Source organism: Heloderma suspectum, chromosome 2, assembly GCF_057233095.1.
Source record: "Heloderma suspectum isolate Gila_16-S chromosome 2, 16-S_ref, whole genome shotgun sequence".
Taxonomy (NCBI): domain Eukaryota; kingdom Metazoa; phylum Chordata; class Lepidosauria; order Squamata; family Helodermatidae; genus Heloderma; species Heloderma suspectum.
The window spans coordinates 322154710-322176773 of record NC_139459.1 but is presented as its reverse complement, the minus strand read 5'-3'; the positions used below and the strand labels follow the sequence as shown (position 1 = coordinate 322176773).

At 44.5% G+C, this 22064-nt stretch overlaps 1 protein-coding gene across 2 annotated transcripts in view; it reads left to right on the top strand.

Moving 5' to 3' along the window:
* GXYLT2 (glucoside xylosyltransferase 2) overlaps positions 1–22064 on the top strand; it is a 45448-nt gene that overhangs the window by 5079 nt on the left and 18305 nt on the right. For both annotated transcript variants that reach the window (XM_084840348.1, XM_084840347.1), the window contains exons 2-3: positions 17603–17795; positions 18065–18196. In XM_084840348.1, the coding sequence (XP_084696474.1) occupies positions 17603–17795; positions 18065–18196 (325 nt within the window). The remainder of the gene's footprint in view (positions 1–17602; positions 17796–18064; positions 18197–22064) is intronic.

Genomic DNA, 22064 nt, shown 5'->3' with positions numbered 1-22064 from the left:
TTCTCTGTTGCTAGGGAATGGTATATATGGACCCCTTTCACTTCCCCCAGTATGATCTGGCTTCAGCTGGCCTCGGGCTGGGACTCTGAGGGGGCTGGGCAGGAGCCAGGGCCATCAGCCCTCCATTCTCTGCTCACAGGAACAAAGGAAGCTGCCTTATACTGAGTCAGACCATTTGTCCATCTAGCCCAGGATTGTTGACACGGACTGGCAGAAGCTCTGACTGGCAGACGCTCAGGCTGGACTTCTTACAGCCCTACCTGGAGATGCCAGGGACTGAACCTGGGACCTTCTGCATGCAAAGCAGGTGCTCTGCCACTGAGCTATGGCCCTTTCTGTGAAAAGCAGGGTGCCTAAGTGGGATGGGTTCTGTAGCCATGGTAGATGAGGCAGTCAGGTTGAGGTGGTGATGGTGGGGGTGGAGTGTGGGAGATGGGGATGCGTGGAAGGGGAAGCAAAACAGTAGGGGTGGAATGGTCACATGGGTTGCCAGGGGTAGGGGTGGACCAAAAAGGCTAGTTGGCCCATGCAACAGCCAGGCTGTATTCCTCACAGCTCTGCTGTGCCTGAGTTTGGGAGCCCCTTTCCACTTTCTGTAGCGTGGGCTTGTCCCCTGGATTCAAACTGGGGGCCCTTGCCTTTGAAACCTGAGCTGTTCCACCTACCGCCCATGTGCTCCTGGCATATATGACTGGATCTTGACGCTGGGTCATGATGTGTTTCCTGTCTGTTGCTGTGCCTGAGTGGGCAGGGCGAGACTCTGTGGTATTTGTAGTGTGCGTTCAGGCCCAAGAAGCACCCTCTTTTTGCCTCTTGACAACTGTTGTTGGCCAGATGTGCAAAAGGTGAGTGGAGTCCTATTCCTCCTGATGGGGCTTGAACTCCTATCTCCAGTTTCTAATCTTGTGCCCTATGGTTGCTATTGACAGTGTGTAGTTCTGGCTTCGCTTGTTGCCTATCCCATTCCTTTCCTTTCCCTGCTTGACCAAATATTCTTTTTCTACCTCAGTGGATCGTGAACCTTTGCCCCAAGGAAGGTTATATGACCACCTTCACCCATACCAGCCTGCCCACACTTTTAAGATCTGCAAGAGAGGGCTGTCTCAGTTGCCCACCTATGAGAGCAGTTAGGTGGGTGACGAAACGTGAGAGGGCCTTCTCTGCAGTGGCCCCACACCTCTGGAATAAGTTGCCATCAGAAGTTTGCCAGGCTCCATCACTGCAGACTTTTAAGAAGGTCTAGAAAACATATTACTTTACTCTGGCCTGCTACTGATATGATTGCTGCTGTTGCTGTTTTGTTGTTGATTTTCGTTGCTGTTTTTATTATGTTCTCACTGTTTCATTGTGTTTTTATCGCTTTTAATATTGTATTGGTTTTATGTGTTCTTTTGTAGCACACCACCTTGGGAGGGCTTCTGCCCTGAAAGGTGGCCAAGAAATATTTTAAATAAAAAAATGTAGGTGCTCTCTGTAGGCCTCCTCTCTGCAGGCTGTTTGGATATTGCGTTATATACCCTATCCTTCATTCCCTGTATGTGCTGTGATCAAAAACAGGTCTTGTGTGCATGTCGTGGTCTAAGGGGAATTGAACTTCTGTGTACAGAGATGCCTGCAGGTCCTGTTGCTGGTGTCGTCTTGCCTATGCCACACACAATGGGAAGTGCTGTGGTGCCATTACATCTGGCAGGTTGTGTGTTGTGGGTGCAATGGGAGGACATAATGGTGATCAGTGTGAGTGGATAAGCTCCTCCTAAGTCCAGCTGTTATGGAGGCCTCTCCATGACATCTCCACAACTTCTCCACATCACCTCCACATCTTCCCTGCAACCTCTCCACAACTATGCCACGTCATCACTGCCACACTGGCCATAATAGGTGGGCACTGGTGTTGTTGCCATGGACACTGACAGGGTGGCTGTTACTGCTGCTTTATGTGCTTTTGGAGCAGTGTGTTTCCCCCTTCTATTCTGAACTGGGCAAGAGTAGGATACAGTACAGTACAGTACAGTACAGTAGGATGTTGCACCAGTGTAGTGGTGGCTTATCTCACCCTGGCGTATTGGAGTATAGGATTGCTCTGCGAGTCTCTCATTTAAATGAATGTAAATTATCTGATGTTCTAAACTTTTATCTGGGTTTTATTTATTTATTTCCTGAAACTTACATCTTACAAAGTCTGAGTTGACAGGCACTGTTCATCATGGGAGAAAGCTTCGAATAAAGAAGCAGGGGTACAGAGTTTTCAACTATACATCTTCTTATGTTTTGATCGTTTCCCCCCCAAATCTTTATGGAAGAATAGTACAGTCTGCCCAAAGTTCCACTGATTAAAGTGCAAATAATGCCAAAGAGAAGAAATACATCCTTAATATATTATATATCACGTAAACATTCATAAATAATAATATGAGGTTGAGAGGGGAGGTCCCAGGTTCAATCCCCAGTATCTCCAGATAGGGCAGGAAAAACTCCTGCCTGAAAACCCGGAGAGCCACTTCCAGTCAATGTCGACAGTACTGGACTAGATGGACCAAAGGCTCAAAATAAGATATCTTCCTGTGATTTCTAGTGGAGGTCAGAACAAAGGCAGCTTTGAATGCTAAGCCTATGTGCCACCACAGTTCAAGCAATGATTGCATATGAAGTTGCATACTGAGAGGTAACAGCAAATTTGTTTTTATCTCAGGTTTTGTCCCCATGCCCTCCCCATGAGGTTACTGTGACTTTTTTTTTTTTTTACAAATTGGCAAAGTGACTAGTTCTTAGCTGATAGATTCTTGGCAGTGACAGATTACTCATGTCTCTACAACCACTATAATTGCAGTAAAATGGTGTCTGCATGAAATATGACACCAGAAATTCTCAAATGCTGTCATAGTGAGCTATTCTGAAAGTGCTTTATGTATAGTGTTATTGGTACATGGACATTTCCTGCAGCGAGTTACACAAATGTAGGATTACCTCACATGATAAAACACACATCGGATTCACACAAATTACCACATGAATGTGACTTCCATGTAAGGATTTTGTCATTATTGGCCCTATATCAAAATGTTTGAGCCTTTTCAAGTTGAATTAAGACAAAATTGTGTGAATTGGCTGCCTTTTTCACCTTGTCTATAATCGGGTGAGTATATATCTCAGGGGTTTAGAATCTAGATTTCATAGGTTTGCGCGTTACATGCTTACTCTCCACTAGACTAGGTGTAGACTACTGCATTGTGCTCTATGTGGGGCTATCCCTGAAGAGACCAGAAATTTTAGATTTTTTTTTTTTAGTTTAATTTTAATGTGGTGTTTTAATTTTTTTATTCTTTTACTGTTTTATCATTTGTGTTCACAGTTCCGAAATCTGTTCTAGATGTGGAGCAGTATATAAATAATGTAAATAAATAAATACATACATACATAAATTGTACATGAAAGAGGAATGAAGTGGGTGGGGGATGGCCCATAGTACTGAATGAGAATGTGTGGGATCAAGGTTTCACTTTATGCTGAATTATAGGTACTCAGCATCTGTTGATCTAGTCTGTAAAATGGGAATAATAAAACATACCTTGTATTGCTTGGTTCTAAACTTACTTGCAAGTAAACTTGCTTAGGATTGCAGCCTGACTATAAGTATATTTACGTGGAAGCATACCCTATGTTGTATTCCTTTCGGCGCCAGGTGAAGACCTTTTTATTTTCTCAGGCATTTTAGCATTCTAAGTCTTTTAGCTCTTCTGTTTTAAATATGTATTTTAAATCTCTGCATTGCTGCTAGGTTTTATTCTGATTGTACTTTTATATTGTAGTTTTAAGATTTTATATTTAATTGTTCCTGTGCCCTGCAGAGCTGGGTGACTGATTTGTTTGGTCTGCCACTTGCTGATGAGTCCAGTTGGTTTCTAAACTGCCCTTGGGGATATGACAGTCAGTGCTTTTAAGTATCCTGTTGAAATCTTGGTTGATTTCTGTAATGGAGAGCGGACCCGAATGATTGCTATAATGGCTTCTAGAAAGTTTCTTCTGCTGATTGATGTCAGTGAAGCAGCATGGATGACAGTGAGAATACAGGTGAAGAAGAACTTGGGACGAATCTGACTGAACATGGACTAGGGCTCATTTTAGGGCGTGCTCAATGGCAGTGAACGTGGTGAAGCAATATTCTGTCTCTGTTCACATTACATCAGCTCAGTGTTGCACAGATTAACTTTTTGGGTTGTTCAAGGCCTTACGAGACCTTGGCCTTCTGCTGGAGTGAGTGACTACTTAGTGGCCTGCTGTGATATGTTTGCGAAATACTTTGCCTTTCTAATTGTCCGCATCTGGTCTGACTGTTATGCATTTTGTTGCATAACAGTTCCAGGAGATTTCCAGAGGCTTCTCCCTGATTGTGTGGATGTTTCAGTTGTTGCAGGCGGAGGATATGGACAAAATTCTTAGAGCTGTTTATCCTGTTATTTAGCCCAGAATTAGGCCACTTGGTGCCCTTGGTATGTTTTGGACTACAACTCCCATAAGCCCCAGCCAGCATGGGCAGTGATTGTGGATTATGGGAGCTGTAGCCCCAAACATCTTGAGGGCACCAGGTTGCCTACCCCTGCTTTAGACCCTTGCCCACCCTGGCTGATGGTAGCTAGCCAGGCCAAGTTTATCAGTGCTTTGGTCAATATCCTTTAGGGAGGGGGCGGTCTCAGGTCCTAAAGAAATGCAGCAGGGGACTGCTAGATCCAGAGCCATCCCTGTATGGAACTCCTTCCCAAGGGAGTTGCAACTGGCAAGCTGTTTGCAGGTGTGTAAAAAGGGAATGAAGAACTTTCCATTGCGTAGGCTCCCTCCCTGTTAAGGCTGCAATCTTGGGAGTAAACCCCATGGAAAACAGTCAGACTTGCTTCATAGTAAGCATGCCTAAGATTCTGCTGTGTGCACACTGAGGTTTGCAGCCTTGTGTTTCAGTTACATTTAACAAGGTGAACATTATAACACATGAGCACACGTGGTTAACACCAGGCTGTGAGATATCTAGGGCTGCCTTTTGGCAGATAAGCACTGTTTTGTCTGGATCTGGAATGGGTCAAGATTGATAGGAATCAAGCTGTGTCTAAGGATGAAGTGACGTTTATCTGATTCCTGGGAAGCGAAATGGTTGCATCATGCTTGGTCTTTTGCCACAGAGTGTACACTAGCTAAAGCAATCACACTGAGATGCTGGCGGCAGTGGACTCTCTTGGGTGGCTGAAATAGCTGGTATAGCCCTTCCTACTGAATAGTTGGTGGCATGTTTCAAGTGATATTTGTAGCAAGTTCTCCTCCAGGCTTTTATGTAGTATTGTTTGAAGTGCTTAATGCTGTGTGTTGCTTAGGCTAGCATCCAACTTGTGCTTCTTGGAAGATAATGCATCGTAAAGATACTCTTCAAAGTCTCATGTCTGTGTCTAATCCTTACCCACTGAGAGTCCCCTTCCCCCCCCAACACACACATTTTATGGTTCTGTCTACTCCACGCCCACCCCACTTCTATATACACCCTCATGTTGTTGTTGTGTTTATTTGTTCAGTCACTTCCGACTCTTCGTGACTTCATGGACCAGCCCACGCCAGAGCTTCCTGTCGGCCGTCGCCACCCCCAGCTCCCCCAAGCTCGAGTCCGTCACCTCCAGAATATCATCCATCCATCTTGCCCTTGGTCGGCCCCTCTTCCTTTTGCCTTCCACTTTCCCTAGCATCAGCATCTTCTCCAGGGTGTCCTGTCTTCTCATGATGTGGCCAAAGTACTTCAGTTTTGCCTTTAAGATCATTCCCTCAAGTGAGCAGTCTGGCTTTATTTCCTGGAGTATGGACTGGTTTGATCTTCTTGCAGTCCAAGGCACTCTCAGCATTTTCCTCCAGCACCACAGTTCAAAAGCATCTATCTTCCTTCTCTCAGCCTTCTGTATGGTCCAGCTCTCGCAGCCATAGGTTACTATGGGGAATACCATTGCTTTAACTATGCGGACCTTTGTTGTCAGTGTGATGTCGCTGCTCTTCACTATTTTATCAAGATTTGTCATTGCTCTCCTCCCAAGAAGTAAATGTCTTCTGATTTCCTGTCTGCAGTCAGCATCTGCAGTAATCTTTGCGCCTAGAAAGACGAAGTCTGTCACTGCCTCCACGTTTTCTCCCTCTATTTGCCAGTTATCAATCGAGCTGGTTGCCATAATCTTGGTTTTTTTGAGGTTTAACTGCAACCCAGCTTTTGCACTTTCTCCTTTTACCTTCGTCATGAGGTTCCTCAGCTCCTCCTCGCTTTCAGCCATCAAAGTGGTATCATCTGCATATCGGAGATTGTTAATGTTTCTTCCAGCAATTTTAACTCCAGCCTTGGATTCATCAAGCCCAGCACGTCGCATGATGTGTTCTGCGTACAGGTTGAATAGGTAGGGTGAGAGTATACAACCCTGCCATACTCCTTTCCCAATCTTAAACCAGTCCGTTGTTCCATGTTCTGTTCTTACCGTTGCTACTTGGTCGTTGTACAGATTCCTCAGGAGGCAGACAAGATGACTTGGTATCCCCATACCACCAAGAACTTGCCACAATTTGTGATGATCCACATAGTCAAAGGCTTTAGAATAGTCAATAAAACAGAAATAGATGTTTTTCTGAAACTCCCTGGCTTTCTCCATTATCCGTTGGCAATTTGGTCTCTAGTTCCTCTGCCTTTTCTAAACCCAGCTTGTGCATCTGGCAATTCTCGTTCCATGAATTGCTGGAGTCTACCTTGCAAGATCTTGAGCATTACCTTACTGGCATGTGAAATGAGTGCCACTGTTCGATAGTTTGAACATTCTTTGGTGCTTCCCTTTTTTGGTATGGGGATATAGGTTGATTTTTTCCAATCTGTTGGCCATTCTTGTGTTTTCCAAATTTGCTGGCATATGGCATGCATCACCTTGACAGCATCATCTTGCAAGATTTTAAACAGTTCAGCTGGGATACCGTCATCTCCTGCTGCCTTGTTATTAGCAATGCTTCTTAAGGCCCATTCAGCCTCACTCTTCAGGATGTCTGGCTGTAGCTCACTGACCACACCGTCAAATCTATCCCCGATATTATTATCCTTCCTATACAGATCTTCCATATATTCTTGCCACCTTTTCTTGATCTCTTCTGCTTCTGTTACGTCCTTGCCATCTTTGTTTTTGATCATACCCATTTTTGCCTGGAATTTACCTCTGATGTTTCTAATTTTCTGGAAGAGGTCTCTTGTCCTTCCTATTCTATTATCTTCTTCCGCTTCCGTGCATTGCTTGTTTAAAAATAATTCCTTACCTCTTCTGGCTAACCTCTGGAATTTTGCATTGAATCGGGCATATCTCCCCCAATCACTGTTGCCTTTTGCTTTCCTTCTTTCTTGGGCTGCTTCCAGTGTCTTAGCAGACAGTCATCTTGCCTTCTTGGTTTTCTTTTTCTTTGGGACGTTTTTTGTTGCCGCCTCCTGAACAATGTTGTGAACTTCTGTCCATAGTTCTTCCAGGACCCTATCTACTAAATCTAGTCCCTTAAATCTATTCTTCACCTCCACTGCATATTCATGAGGAATATTAGTGAGCTCATATCTAACTGATCTGTGGGTCTTCCCTATTCTCTTTAGTCTGATTCTAAATTGTGCAATAAGAAGTTTGTGATCTGAACTACAGTCAGCTCCAGGTCTTGTTTTTACCAACTGCATAGATGTCCGCCACCTTTGGCTACAAAGGATGTAGTCAATCTGATTTCGGTGTCGAAATACATGGACATGGACATGGTGAAGTCCATGTATAAAGTCGTCTCTTAGGTTGTTGGAAGAGAGTGTTTGTTATGCACATTGAGTTGTCTTGGCAAAATTCTATCAGCCTATGTCCTGCTTCATTTTGTTCTCACAGACCATGCTTGCCTGTAATTCCAGGTGTCATTTGACTACCACCTTAGCATTCCAGTCTCCTGTAATGAAAATAACATCTTTTTTTGGCGTACTATCCAGTAGGTGCTGCAGATCCTCATAGAACTGATCTATTTCTGCTTCTTCAGCATCTGTGGTTGGGGCGTATATTTGGATCACTGTGATGTTAAATGGCTTACCCTGAATTCGAGTTGAGATCATTCTGTCATTTTTTGGATTGTATCCAAGCACTGCTTTAGCCACTTTATTATTAATTATGAAGGCTACTCCATTTCTTCTGTGGTCCTCTTGTCCACAGTAGTAGATCTGGTGGTCATCTGATGTGAAGTGGCCCATTCCAGTCCATTTCAGTTCACTGACACCCAAAATGTCTATATTTAATCTTGACATCTCCCCAATAACCACATCCAATTTGCCCTGGCTCATAGATCTTACATTCCAGGTTGCTATGGTGTGTTGATCTTTAGAACATCGGATTTGTTGTTCACCACCAGCACCATCGGCTGCTAGCTGTCCTTTCGGCTTTGAGCTAGCTGCGTCAAACACCTGCTTAGACCATGTTAATGGAATTTAGGAAAAAGAACTCAAGAAAACAGCAGAATATTCTTACTTACGTAATCTTGGTTGGTTTATGCTCCAAGCCTGTTCTTTGCAACCTTTTTATCTAGCGTTCTAAAGGACAGTAGCAGCCTGATCCTAATCATGTTTATTCAGAAGTCTTGCTAAGAGCCAAATCATCTGTAGTTGTCTTCCCCCCCCCCCCCACAATGACAGAGCTAGTAACAAATTGGGGGGATTTACATCAGAGAAAGAGCATGTGAGGAAAAGGTTAAGTGATTCTTCTGCTGTTGTGGTTGGTTGTTGCTCCTGTTTCTTTTAGCTCATTAATTGTATTTAACTGTGGTTTTATTGTATATAAAATGTAGGCTGCCTTGGGGCCTTGATACTGAAAGGTGGAGCTAAAAATGGAAAGGAATAACAATCATTTCCCCAGTCTTCAAAGCAGCTCCATACTGTGGGAAGTCGTAATCACAGATCACCTGTGTCATATCTGTTTTGGCCTTCAGTTCCATATGGTTACGACTGAGGCCAAAGAGAGTGGTCAGAGCAATCCTGTACTTTAATTCAGGGAGAGGCAGCCTGGTGCCAGCCAGATGTTTTGGACTAGAACTCCCATAAGCCCTGATTGTTGGCCATGCTGTCTGGGTCTTATGGGAGTTGTGGCCCCAAATATCTGGAGGGACACCAGTTTGCCTACTCCTAAGGTGGAGGTACGCTGTTCCCTTCCCAGGCTGAGCACGTACACTAGATGTTGTACAGCACATAAGAACATAAGAAGAGCCATGCTGGATCAGACCAAGGGTCCATCTAGTCCAGCATTCTGTTCACACAGTGGCCAACCAACTGTTTCCCAGGAACCTACAAGCAGGGCATGAGCACAACAGCACCTTCCCACCCATGTTCCCCAGCAACTGGCATACATAGGCTCTGCCTCTGGCACTGGAGGTAGCACATTGCCATCAAGACTAGTAGCCATTGATAGCCTTTTCCTCTGGGAATTTGTCTAACCCCCTTTTAAAGCCATCCAAATTGGTGGCCATCACTACATCCTGTGGTAGCAAATTTGATAGTTTAAGTACCTGCTGTGTGAAGAAGTACTTCCTTCTTCCTGTGTGAAGAAGTACAGATTCTGTCCTGAATCTCCCACCAGTCAGCTTCATGGGATGACCCCAGGTTCTAGTATTTGAGAGAGGGAGAAAAATGTCTCCCTATCTACATTCTCCACACCATGCATAACTTTGTACACCTTTATCATGGCTCCCTTACGCACCTTTTTTCCAAGCTAAACAATCCCAGCTCTTGTAACCTTCTGTCATAGGGGAGATGCTCTAGCCCCTTGAAGATTTTAGTTGCCCTTTTCTACACTCTTTCCAGCTCTACAATATCTTTTGTAGGTGTGGTGACCAGAACTGTACACAGTATTCCAAGTGTGGTCCCACCATAGGTTTGTGTAAGGGCAGTACGATATTGGCAATTTTATTCTCAGTTCCTTTTCTAATTATGCCTAACACGGAGTTTGCCTTTTTTATAGCGGCCACACACTGGGTTGACATCGTCATTGAGCTGTCCACCACAACCCTAAGATCTCTTTCTTGGTCAGTCACCACCAGCTCTGATCCCATCAGATTATACTTGAAGTTGGGATTTTTTGCCCCAACATGCATCACTTTACACTTGCTTACATTGAACCACATTTGCTATTTAGATGCTCATTCTCCCAGTTTGGAGATATCCTTCTGGAGCGCTTCACAATCCCTTTTTGTTTTCACCACCCCAAATAATTCGGTGTCATCCTCAAACTTGGCCACTTCACTGCTCACTCCTAATTCCAGATAATTTATGAACAGGTTGAAAAGCATTGGTCCTCATACAGATCCCTGTGGGACCCCACTATTTACTTCCCTCCATTGGGAGAATTTACCATTTATTCTTACTCTCTACTTTCTGTTCTTTAACTAGTTACTGATCTATAAGAGGACCTGTCCTCTTTTTCCATGACTGCTAAGTTTGCTCCGGAGTACTTTGGTGAGGGACTTTGTCAAAAGCCTTTTAGAAGTCCAAGTAAGAATATCTACCAGATTACCCCTGTCTACATGTTTATTGACACTCTCAAAGAACTCTACAAGGTTAGTGAAACAGGACTTACCTTGAGGAAGCTGTGTTGATTCTTTTTCGGCAGGGCTTGTCCTTCTGTATGCTTATTAATTTTATCTTTAATAATGCCTTCAACCAATTTACCTGCAACAGGTGTTAAGCTAACTGGCCTGTAGTTCCCCGGATCCTCCCTGGATCCCTTATGGAAAATTTGTGTTACTTTGGCCATCTTCCAGTCCTCTGGCATAGTGGTTGATCTTAGGGACGTGTTGCATATTTTGGTGAGAAGACCAACAATTTCATATTTGAGTTCTTTGAGAACTCTAGGATGGATACCACCTGGGATTTATTAACTTTCAGTGTATCAGTAAGGTTGAGAACTTCATCTTTTGTCACCACTATTTGCCTCTATTGTTAAAAGCTCATAAAGTCTCATTGATATTTTTTTAAAAATCAGTCTGATTTTCTATTGCCCTTTAATATACAATTATCAGGGTATTTTATACAAATTAAGAATAAAATGAAAATACAATGAAACACCAGCAAAATAATAAAAGCAGCAGTAAAAATCCATGATAAAACTTGAGATGGTGAAAGAATCTTAGAAAAATACAAAGGCCTTTGTGTGGCACTGAAAAGACATTAGAAAAGGTGCTAGGCGAGCTTCCCTGGAGAGAGAGGGGGGGAGAGAGAGAGAGTTCCACAACCAAAGGGCCACCACAGAGAAAGCCCTTCCCTTTGTCACCACCCACCTCATCTCTGAGGACTATCTGCCCTAGACATTATATAAACCCCTCATAAAATTCCCCTCCATTTCAAAGGTAACTATTCTTTTAGAAAAAAACTGCTTTCTCTGAGGAAGTGGCTCAGCACAGGTTGAAAGAGGAAAGTAGTTGTTACCCAGTGGTAGAGCACATGGGCTGCATGCAGAAGGTCCCAGGTGTAATCCCTGGCATGTCCAGTTAATAAAGATCTTGGGTAGCAGGGCTGGGTAAGCCCCTTGCCTGACCCCCTGAAGAGCTCCTGCCAGTCTGAATGCATGGCACTGGGCCAGATGAATCAATTGATATAAGGCAAACTCATAGGTTTACGTGTCTCCATGGCACTTCTGAACAATACTTACACAAAGTAATCAGAGGGAACAGACATTCAAAGTTTGGGGATGCTCGTCAATGATCTCTACATATGTCTTTCTGGCTGAACATGGTGCATTGGTAGTATAACACATTAAACACCCCTCCCCACCAGTTCGATAGACTGTATGAAGGTGCAACTCAGGTCTTACAAACACAAGGAATATAGCATAAGATGCAGGATAACTCCATGATACTTTTCAGCGTAACCCTTCTTTGTATGTTTTTGGACTAAACAACATGTTACATTTTGAAAAAGTGTGTTTAATAATGCTGCTGCCTTCATTTTGAAAGAGAAGCAGTCAAAAGGTCATACACTGGTTTCCTACTGAAAATGACACCTATATACCTCGACTTCAGCAAAGCTTTCGACAGGGTGCCCCATGATGTCCTGATGAGCAAACTAGCTCAAAGTGGGCTAGATGAAACAACTATCAGGTGGATCCACAGTTGGCTACAGAATCGGATTCAAAGAGTGCTTATCAATGGGATCTTCTCAAAGTGGGGAGAGGTAACGAGCGGGGTACCGCAGGGCTCAGTCCTGGGCCCAGTGCTCTTCAACATTTGTATTAATGACTTGGAGGAGGAGGTGCAGGGAATGCTGATCATATTTGCAGGTGACACAAAGTTGGGAGGGATAGCTAATACTTTGGAAGACAGAAATAAAATTCAAAGTGATCTTGATAGGCTGGAGCGCTGATCAGAAAACAACAGAATGAAATGTAATAGGGATATATGCCAAGCTCTGCACCTAGGAAAAAGAAACCAAATGCACAGTTACAAGATGGGGAATACTTTGCTCAACAATACTACAAGCGAGAAGGATCTTGGAATTGTTGTCGATCACAAGCTGAATATGAGCCAACAATGTGATGTGGCTGCAAAAAAGGCCAGTGCTCTTTTGGGCTGCATTATTGGAAGTATAGCTTCCAAATCACATGAAGTACTAGTTCCCCTCTACTCAGCACTGGTTAGGCCTCATCTGGAGTACTGTGTCCAGTTCTGGGCACCATACTTGAAGAAGGATGCAGACAAACTGGAGAGGGTTCAGAGGAGGGCAACAAAGATGATCAGGGGACTGGAAACAAAGCCCTATGAGGAGAGACTGAAACAGCTGGGCACGTTTAGCCTTGAGAAGAGAAGACCGAGGGGAGATACTATAGTGCTCTTCAAGTACTTGAAAGGTTGTCACAGAGAGGAAGGCCAGGATCTCTTCTCAATCATCCCAGAATGCAGGACATGGAATAATGGGCTCAAGTTACAGGAAGCCAGATTCCGGCTGAACCTCAGGAAAAACGTCCTGAGTGTTAGAGCAATACGAAAATGGAACCAATTCCCTAGGGAGGTAGTGGGCTCTCCCACACTGGAGGCATTCAAGACGAAGCTGGGCAGCCATCTGTCAGGGATGCTTTGACTTGGATTCCTGCATTGAGCAGGGGGTTGGACTCGATGGCCTTGTTAGGCCCCTTTCAACCCTACTATTCTATGACTCCCACAGCTGCTGTTTGCCCCCGAAGGTGCAGTTCATTTCTTTCTCTGTGTGTGTACAGTGTGGTCTGTAAGTAATGTTTGTGGTACCATAGGGAGCCTGTAGGCCTGTAATGAGGGTGTGTTAGATTTCAGTTGGGTTTTTTATAGTTGCTGCAGGGTGCCGACCATGCCAACTCCAGATTTTGGATGGCCTTTGGACAAGACAACCTGCATAGGTCCCCTTCCTCAGAGAGTCTACCTTCTCATCACCATTGTCACCAGATGCTATTACTCCTGTTCTCATCATTGCTACCACTTTCTTGCTTGACAGGTAGATAGCCAGTGAGCAAGTAGGCAGTGGCATCTACTTCTCTCCTCCTCACCACCGCCATTGTCTGGGACAGAGCAAGAGGCAGGCGAACAAGCAGGTTGCAACAGTGAAGAGACGTCTAGGATGCTCTTGTCCAGTGAGCACCTGCTGGGGTGTGGGCCCTCAGCAGGTGACCAGCCATGCCTAACCCTGATGCCAGCCATGAGCATCACCCATCTTTTTGTGCCCAGTGTAACTCCAGGTATATTTTTCGTGGGATATCCTTGATGCTGGCTGTGGGTGCTCATACATTTTATTTGTGTTCTGGTTTGGTGTAGAGATGTAGAGTTTCTGGAAATTTTGAATCCATGGGGAAAAAAAGTTGTTTCCCTGTTTTTCCTGGAAACCCCTGGAAATTTTGGGAAGAACTGAAAAATATGCAATACTGCTAGGCCTTCACATCTCTAGTTTGGTGAGGTGGGTTGGCTGTATTACTTAGGGATGTATGGATTTTATTAAATCTGTTCTGTGTTTTGTTCCAAGAGAACTGGATTTTTTTAAACCAGAATTTCCTCCTCCTTGTGCGAATTCTCATTAGCGCTAATGTGTACTTGTGCAAATGCGCATAAATGCTAATGTGAATTAGCGCAAATCACCCAAAGTGAAAAACCAGTCTGTGGAATCTGTGAGGCATGGAAAAAACTGGTCCGCTATGGAATCCAAAGGTCAGATTCATAGGAATCCGAATTCTTTTGAATCTGTTGCGTGTTTCTCTGATATCCCTAGAATTACGTTGTTGGTATGAGATATTGGCAAGTCTGCTTGAGTGATGTGTTGGCTGTCTGTGTTGCATGTTTTGTAGAAAGCCGAGTTGTAGCTGTTGCTATTTTGCTGGGTTGCACACCTTATGCTGTGTTCCATTTTTTGGTTGTAATTTCTGAGTTTCAGCTTAATACAGATTGTTGTACAGTTAGGTTTTTGATTAATGTATCATCCTGTGTGGTGTTGCGGCTGGTGTGAATTGATTTCAGTTTCCTAAAAGGCAGTAAATGCATGCAGATATTACCTGCCAGTACTAAAGGGGGAAGTTACGCAGCCTCTGGTAGTGCCTTGTAAGTTACTGCCATTCTTAGTCAGAAAAAAGAAACATTTTATGTTGGTACATAAACCAAATTCAGATCAAGCGTGGAGGGGGTGGCCATTGATTTGACTGATGCTCCTTGCAGTTCAGAACCTTGTTTTGCGATGTGCTTTTATGATTTTTCTGTGACTAGTACTGGCAATGTTCACCTTACAAAAATAAATGGGGTGAGGGAGAGATTATGCACTGCCCTATGAAGTCCTCTGTGGGGTAATTCCAGGGAAGCCCCCTCCAGCCCACTCAACCCTGACACCAGCTATGTCCTGTGCCAAGAAAGACAGCTTTGTTGGGGCTGACAAAGGCAGCTTTGTAGAACATTGAGCACTGGGTAAAACAGCTTGTCTTTTCTTCTCTCTCTCTCTCTCTCTCTCTCTCTCTCTGCCCCTTTCCACCCTTCTTCTCTGTCCATCACCCTCTGGTTTTTCTCTGGGACTCTGGTATAGGGACTCTCCCTCTATTATCAACCCTAGCCCCATTCCAGCCTCTCTCTCTCTCTCTCTCTCCCACCTCCATCTCTGTTTCCTTCCTCTTTCACAACCCAGTCTTCTTCACACAGCCTTTTTTCTTATACACACACTTGTAGTGTGAATCAGCCTTTCCTTGCTACAGCCCGAACACTTTCTCCTCTCGCTTCTTCAGAAGAAGCAAATCACTGCAACTCCTGGCCCCGCAGTCCTTCAGTGCTGCCGCTGGCTCTTATGTCAAACTCTGTGACATTGTGAGCTCTAAGTGTGCATGACGGGGCCAGAGAGATATGCCACCATGCCGTAGGTATGAGGTATGGTCTCCCTATGTGGGGTTTATATACTGGCAGTAGTGTGCTGTGATTGGGTGTTGAGTTATACCAGGGGTGTGTATACTCAGGCCCACGGGCCAAATTCAGATGGCCACATCCGCTTCTACTGGCCCCACCTCCTCTCCCCTGACAACCAAGCTTTTCCGGTTTCCCAGTCTTTGTGCGGTTTTTCCCATTTCAAAAGGCTGAAATGCCTCTCCTAGTTATTGTTACTGGCAGTAACAGCTTTAAAACTGTATTTTATATTGTACTTAATGTTTTAACTTCTGTAAACCACCCAGAGAGCTTTGGCGATGGGGTGGTATAGAAATGTAACCAATTAATTAATGCATGCATGCATGCATGCTTGCTGGTATTTTTGGTCCCACATCTTTTGCCTTCGGCCCCACCCACAACAGGGATGTGGCCCCCGAGAGTGTCTCCAAAATGGAATTTGACCCTTGGGCTGAAAGAGGTTCAGCACTCCTGAGCTATACCATATCCTATGGTCTGTTATGCTGATATGGGGGCAGTGGTTGTCCATGCAGGGGTGGCTATTTTAAAATGTTTTCTCCTCCCACTGAAGTCAGTGCTGGGGTAGCAGGGCTCCCACTGAACCCTGTTGCTCCTTAGCTGGCGTATCTTCAGTGTATCTTCAGAAAATTGTACCCTTAATTTTCATACATATATCCCTAGAAATTAGGAACTCCAACAAAACGAACATTTCCAGGAATCTAGTTTTAAATGCCAACTTCGATGATTCAAGATCATGCATAAAATTGATGTCTCTCGTTAAGGGCTATATTTGTGGCAGAAAACATCCTGGCTTCAACCTAAGAAAAACAGCCGGGGTTTCTACCTGCTTCAATTGGAGCGCATGGCCAAGAGCCCATGTCAAAGCGTTCATTTTCTGCGTACAGCTTGATTTAGTGATGCAATTAAGAATAAGCACAGAAGAAGTAGACAAAAAGCAGAGCAATAAGAAGGGGGAAAGAGCACAATCCATGCAAGCAGCCAATTGTGCACTTTAATAATTCAGTGGGGTTTGCACTAATTGGCTAGAAAGTAAATACTATTTGCATAAATGTAGTATGCCATCATTTATCCACTGAAGAAACTGAGTTTTAATTAAGACAAAAGCCTACAGACTTTTAAGCAATTAATGAAATAAATTGTATTGCTGAACCAGTCAGGTACCGAAAGCTAGTGTCCCTTAAGGCACAAGAAGATTTATGTTGCAATATAGAGCAGCAGCTATTATGGACCTTATTTTAATCTTTGGAGGGAGAAAAACCCTGTTTCCTTTATAGTGAAGTGTCCCAGTCCTAGGACTGTTTGTATTTTTGCACTGAGGAAGCTATGATTCTGTACTGAGAATAATTTGTTCAAATTAAAGACATTGTTTTGTGTAAGCAGTTTCTATGTGCATATCTACTGTTTGAATTTCTAAATGCAATAGAATTTATTGGCAACAAGTTGTGGGGGGCTGAAGGCAGAGGAGCAGACAGGTAATACAGGCTATATAGCAGGGGTGGGCAATTTGTGGCCCTCCAGATATTTTGGCCTACAAGTCCCATCAGTCCTAGACTGCATAGCAGTGGTGAAGGATGATAGGAGTTGTAAGCCAAAACCATCTGGAGGGCCACAAGTTGCCCATTCCTGGTGTGTGGGAAGGGAAGCATGACTAAAAGCTGTGAAAGCAGTATCATGTTAGATAACTTCCCTCCTGAACACTAAGGCCTATGGCTTATAGGCATGATCTGCATGTTTGCAAATGTATCTCCACAGTTGGGAAGGCTGCTGACCAGATGCATGAGTCATTTGCATCTTTGGCCGGCCACGCTTCCTGTAACATCTGAAACCACCCAGCCTTTATTTTGACAGCCATAACTATATTTCTGAATCTTCCGCCTTAATTGCTATTTGAACGTGAGGCTAAAATTGAATTATGTGTAATCTACTCCATGTAAGGAAACAGTTGTGATGACAGAAGATAATTGAGGAAGATGTTAGCCCCTGAAACTTTGGCTGATTAGGTAACCTGATGAAAATAATCCTGGCAAACTCTTCTCATCCATTCTAAGAACACATCTCTTCCGTAAAAAAAAAGAAAAAGTATTGTACTACTTTAATGTCAAGACTCCACAACAGAAAATTATCACATTCAAGTGCATTTTTTAAAATATATGTATATTATTTTTAGGAGACCAAAGGACCAGAAGCATTCTACCCTCCAGCTCTCCTCCCCACAATGGATGCATCTGGCGGTTGTAGCATGTGGTGACCGGCTGGAAGAAACACTCATCATGCTGAAATCAGCAATTCTCTTTAGCTACAGGAAGCTCAAATTTCACATCTTCGCTGAGGATTCCCTGAAGCCTGAATTTGAGAGGAAAGTGAGTCCCCTTCAGTAATTAAAACACACACACACACACACACACACAGCTAAACTGAGATCTTTCCATTATAAGCCTGTAGATGCACTTAGAAATGCTCTGACACTCACAAGTTAATGAGTGGATAAACTCTTTCAAGTAGTAAGTCCTCAATAAAGCTCAGTCTGAATAAGGGCTTTGCTTTAATTTGCTTGACGCTGCAGCAGTGGCGTTTCCACAAATTGCCTCTCAGGGACTGATAATCTCCCTTTCCTCCTTGTGCTTTACAGTTACAAGAATGGCCTCCCTCTTACACAAAGAAGTTTGAATATCATGTCTACCCAATCTCCTTTTCCATAGGAAATGCTCAGGAATGGAAAAAATTATTCAAGCCATGTGCTGCCCAGCGTCTCTTTCTTCCGGTAAGGCACCCCGGACTTCCAGAAGTAGAGCCTAAGGAATGTGAGCACAGATTGTTGTATTGGCCTTAGAAATTATGAGACCTCACGCAAAAATGGATACGGTCCTTTTGTTTGCAGACCTTGTCTCTCTCTCTTGTTCCAAAAACCAACAGGATGGCAGTTTCACTGGTGGTGTTTTGTTTTGTAAGTTGGGTAGCACTGAAAAATCAAGACTGGCTTCTTTGCCCCCCTTCCCAGCCCCAGTTATTGAACAGCAAAACACAGGAGATACTGGGCAGCATCCAACATTGTCCATATGCCGGTGGGACCCACCACCAGTGCAATCGGATGTTAGCACTTCCTAAAGCAACTGGAAATGAGCTGGAATGCTCATTTCCAGAATGGAACAGGTCAGCAGAGATCGCAGAAGGGAGCTCCGCTGACCTGTCCCATTCCAGAGATGAGCGTTTCAGCTCATTTCTGGGGTTACTCTAGGCAGCACTAGCTTCCTGTTGTACTGGTGGTGGGCTCTGCTAACAACAGACAGTGGAGGCGCAGGGGCAGTATTGGGTACTGCTCACTGCTCCCACTCCCAGCACCTGACTTGACTTGGCACAGCCAACGAGTGAGAGATGATAACATGACCTTGATATGTGACACTTCACTGGCAGTATGTTTTGTTCCATAGTTTTGGCCTTAACATTTTTATTGCAAGCCACCTTGTGATGGCTTACCTTAAAAGACAGGGTATGAAAGTAGTCAATGAATTTTAAAAATAGCCTTTACTGCTGCTTCTCGTGGCCACTGGCACCAAGTCTGGCCTGCCAGGTTTCCCTATGGAATTACATGTGCACCGCTGTGACAATATCATAGAGGAACCTCGTGGCCAGGACTGAGTGACAGGGGTCTGGCAGCCCATGAGAGCAGCAGATGTGCGGGCAAGGGATTGACAATCGTGTGAATGGTTTCTTTACAAAAGTGTAAAGACGCTCGGGAGCAAGAGTGGCCTGCCTGCTCCTTTCACACGCTACAGGTCAAACTAGTGTGAACTTAAATGCATCTTTGGCATGTAACGTGCAGGTTTTAAAAAATACAAATAGCTTTAGTGGAGGGAGGGGAGGGGCAAAGCTGATCATTATGCGGACCACAGCAACTGTGGAGAGGACATTTGACCCTTTCCTCCCCTGCTCTTGTCCTGAGGAAAATTGGATTTGCATGGGGAGGAAGTCGTCCATTGACACCAATGGGGGATTTCCTTGCAGTACAACAACACCTTCGGAGGAGGGTTTATTCCTTCTGAGATGGCAGCACGAGGCAATCAATTTCGTCTTTATTTGTTAGTACATTTGTATCCCACCCTTTTTCCTCTTGCAAAGAACCCAAAGCCACTTACATGATCTTCCTCCTTTCTTTATTATCCTCACAATAACCCTGTGAGGTAGGTTAAGCTGAGAGTCCGTGACTGGCCCAAAGTCACCCAGTGAGCTTCATGGCTGAGTGGGGACTAGAACCCAGATCTCCTGAGTCCCAGTCCAGCGCTCTAACCAGTACACTACACTTTATGCCTGCTGCGATCCTGATAATTATCACCCCTTACCAGAGGATGCTGTTTTCATCTTTAAGATCCTGCATGTTAAATGGAAATATGCATTTTATATCACGTCTAATTTGGATCCTTACCAGCCCACAGAACACTGGGCAGTGGGTAAGGCTGTGGAGTACTTGCAATTGCAGCCATGTCTGTGGATTACAGACCTGGGTGGGCCAGCAGGCAAGAGTGAAGGGTGTGCTGTGGTATTCCAGTGTTAGGACCTGGAGCGGCACAGCTTGCAAGATGGAGGCAAGACTAAGTCTAACTGGCAGGGCCTAGGCCAGAGAGCGGGTAACCTGGAATGTTTCTCCAGCACTGGTCTCAAAGCTACTGCAACCTGAAATCCTCCATCAGTTGTTGGTTAATAGGGCAATTCTCTGCTTCTGAGACCTGCATTCTCGCAAAGCTGGTACGTCTGCAGTTATCTCTGGGACCGATGTGCAGTGAAGGCAAGGTTTCAGAATTTCCAGGGAGACATCACTGGCGTCTGAAGATGTTGGCAAGGAAATGCTTGTGGCCACCGGGGACAGGGGAAACATGGGCCTTGGAGTTCATTTTCCTCTTCATCCAAAGACGTCTGCAAGAACGGGTTGCCTCAGTGGCTGTTTTTTTAGATAATCCAGGAGGAGGATCTCCCCCAGTTGCAGACTAATTCATATCCCATGATTCCTCTTTGGATTTGGAAGCCTCAAGAGTTCTGGGCCACAACAAGTTCTGCTACTTAGGGTAGTTCAGGATTTGTACTATAATTGGTCAGACTTAGTGCAGAGATAAGGAACATTAGAGGACATCACTGCAAATGTTTGAGCTGGAGTGTTGATAGCAGTGAAGTCTGTGTCTGATTTTCTAAGGAATCCAGAATTCTGTGCTGTTATACCACCCTGCACGATAGGTTAGATCAGCCTTCCCTAGCCTGGTGCCGTCCAGATGCATTTGGACTACAACTCCCATCATATCTGGCAGGCCACCAGGTTGGGGAAAGCTGTATTAGATGCATGCATTTGGAAACTTCCACTTCAAGAATTGGTTTCTTCCTGTCCTTAATCTGTCTGAGCCAGTTCGTTAGACTCATGTGCATATTTCAAAGCAGAACAAAGATGAGCAGGGTGGATTAGCATCCTTTTTATCCTGTCAGTTATATAGTTACTTTGGATGCCATTTCCTGGAGGTAGGTAGGTCTGTCCTGCCCAACTTTACTCTTTTGCTGAGTTTTTACAGCATCGCTACTTCTTTAGAATACCAGACACTGACTAGTGGAAATTTAACTTAACTAACAGTGCAGTCCGGTACATGTCTACTTAAAAGTAAGTCCCGTTGAATTTGATGGAGCTTACTCCTGGGTAAGTGGGTAGGGGATTGCAACCTACTGTTGCAGACCTGTAGATTCTGAACCTCACTAGTGGGTAGATACTCCATTACGCAATTTGAAGTAGCAAGTTTGTCGCAGCAGTTTTACTCATGATGACTGCTCAGAAGTTGCAAACAATATGGTGATAAAGTTATTAACAGGCTTCCTCACGCAACATCTGGAAGTGGAGCCTTATCAGGTACACTATCTGTGATGAGTTGTAGACTGCACCAGATATTCCCGGGATGTATCTCAAGAAAGCAAGCTCAGACACATATGTTATAGCACAGCCCAGCCAGATGCTCTTGAGATGTTTTGGACTTGTACTCCTATCAGCCCCAGCCAGCATGGCCAGTGGTCAGGAATGCTGGAAGTTGAAGTCCCAAACATCTGGAGGGCACCTGGTTGGGGAAGGATGTTATAGGGCAAAAAGGCATCAACAGTCTAGTACTATAACTTTGTCATTCTGCAGCTTCTTTTCTTGAAGAACCATGGCATCAAATGGCCAGTTCAGCCCATGTCATTATCATCTAGACATGCCACTTGTTCCTTATTTCAAGAAATGGTTCTTTAGTTTTATATTTAATGGTTTTATATTACAATGTAGCATTCCTTTTCAGCTAATAAGCATCACAGGTAGTTCTCTCCACCCCACCTGCCCAGGCCGCAATCTTAACTTGATAGTTGAAGTCAGAGGCTGCACAGAGGGGATCTTTGCCTCTGCATTTTCCCTAGATGGGCAATATCCCCCATCTAGGCGCAGCTTCGGGGAGGGGGATGGAAGGAAGCCAGGACGCTTATAGGAAGCTGTGTAGAGCAGCTTCCACGGTCACCTCCCCTCTCCCGGGACCACCCCTTTTTCGCCGTCACCACACTCTGTTTCCAAACACGGAGACATAGCCAGTGCAGAGAGAACCGCATTGGTTACAGGGGAGCAGGGGAGGTGACGG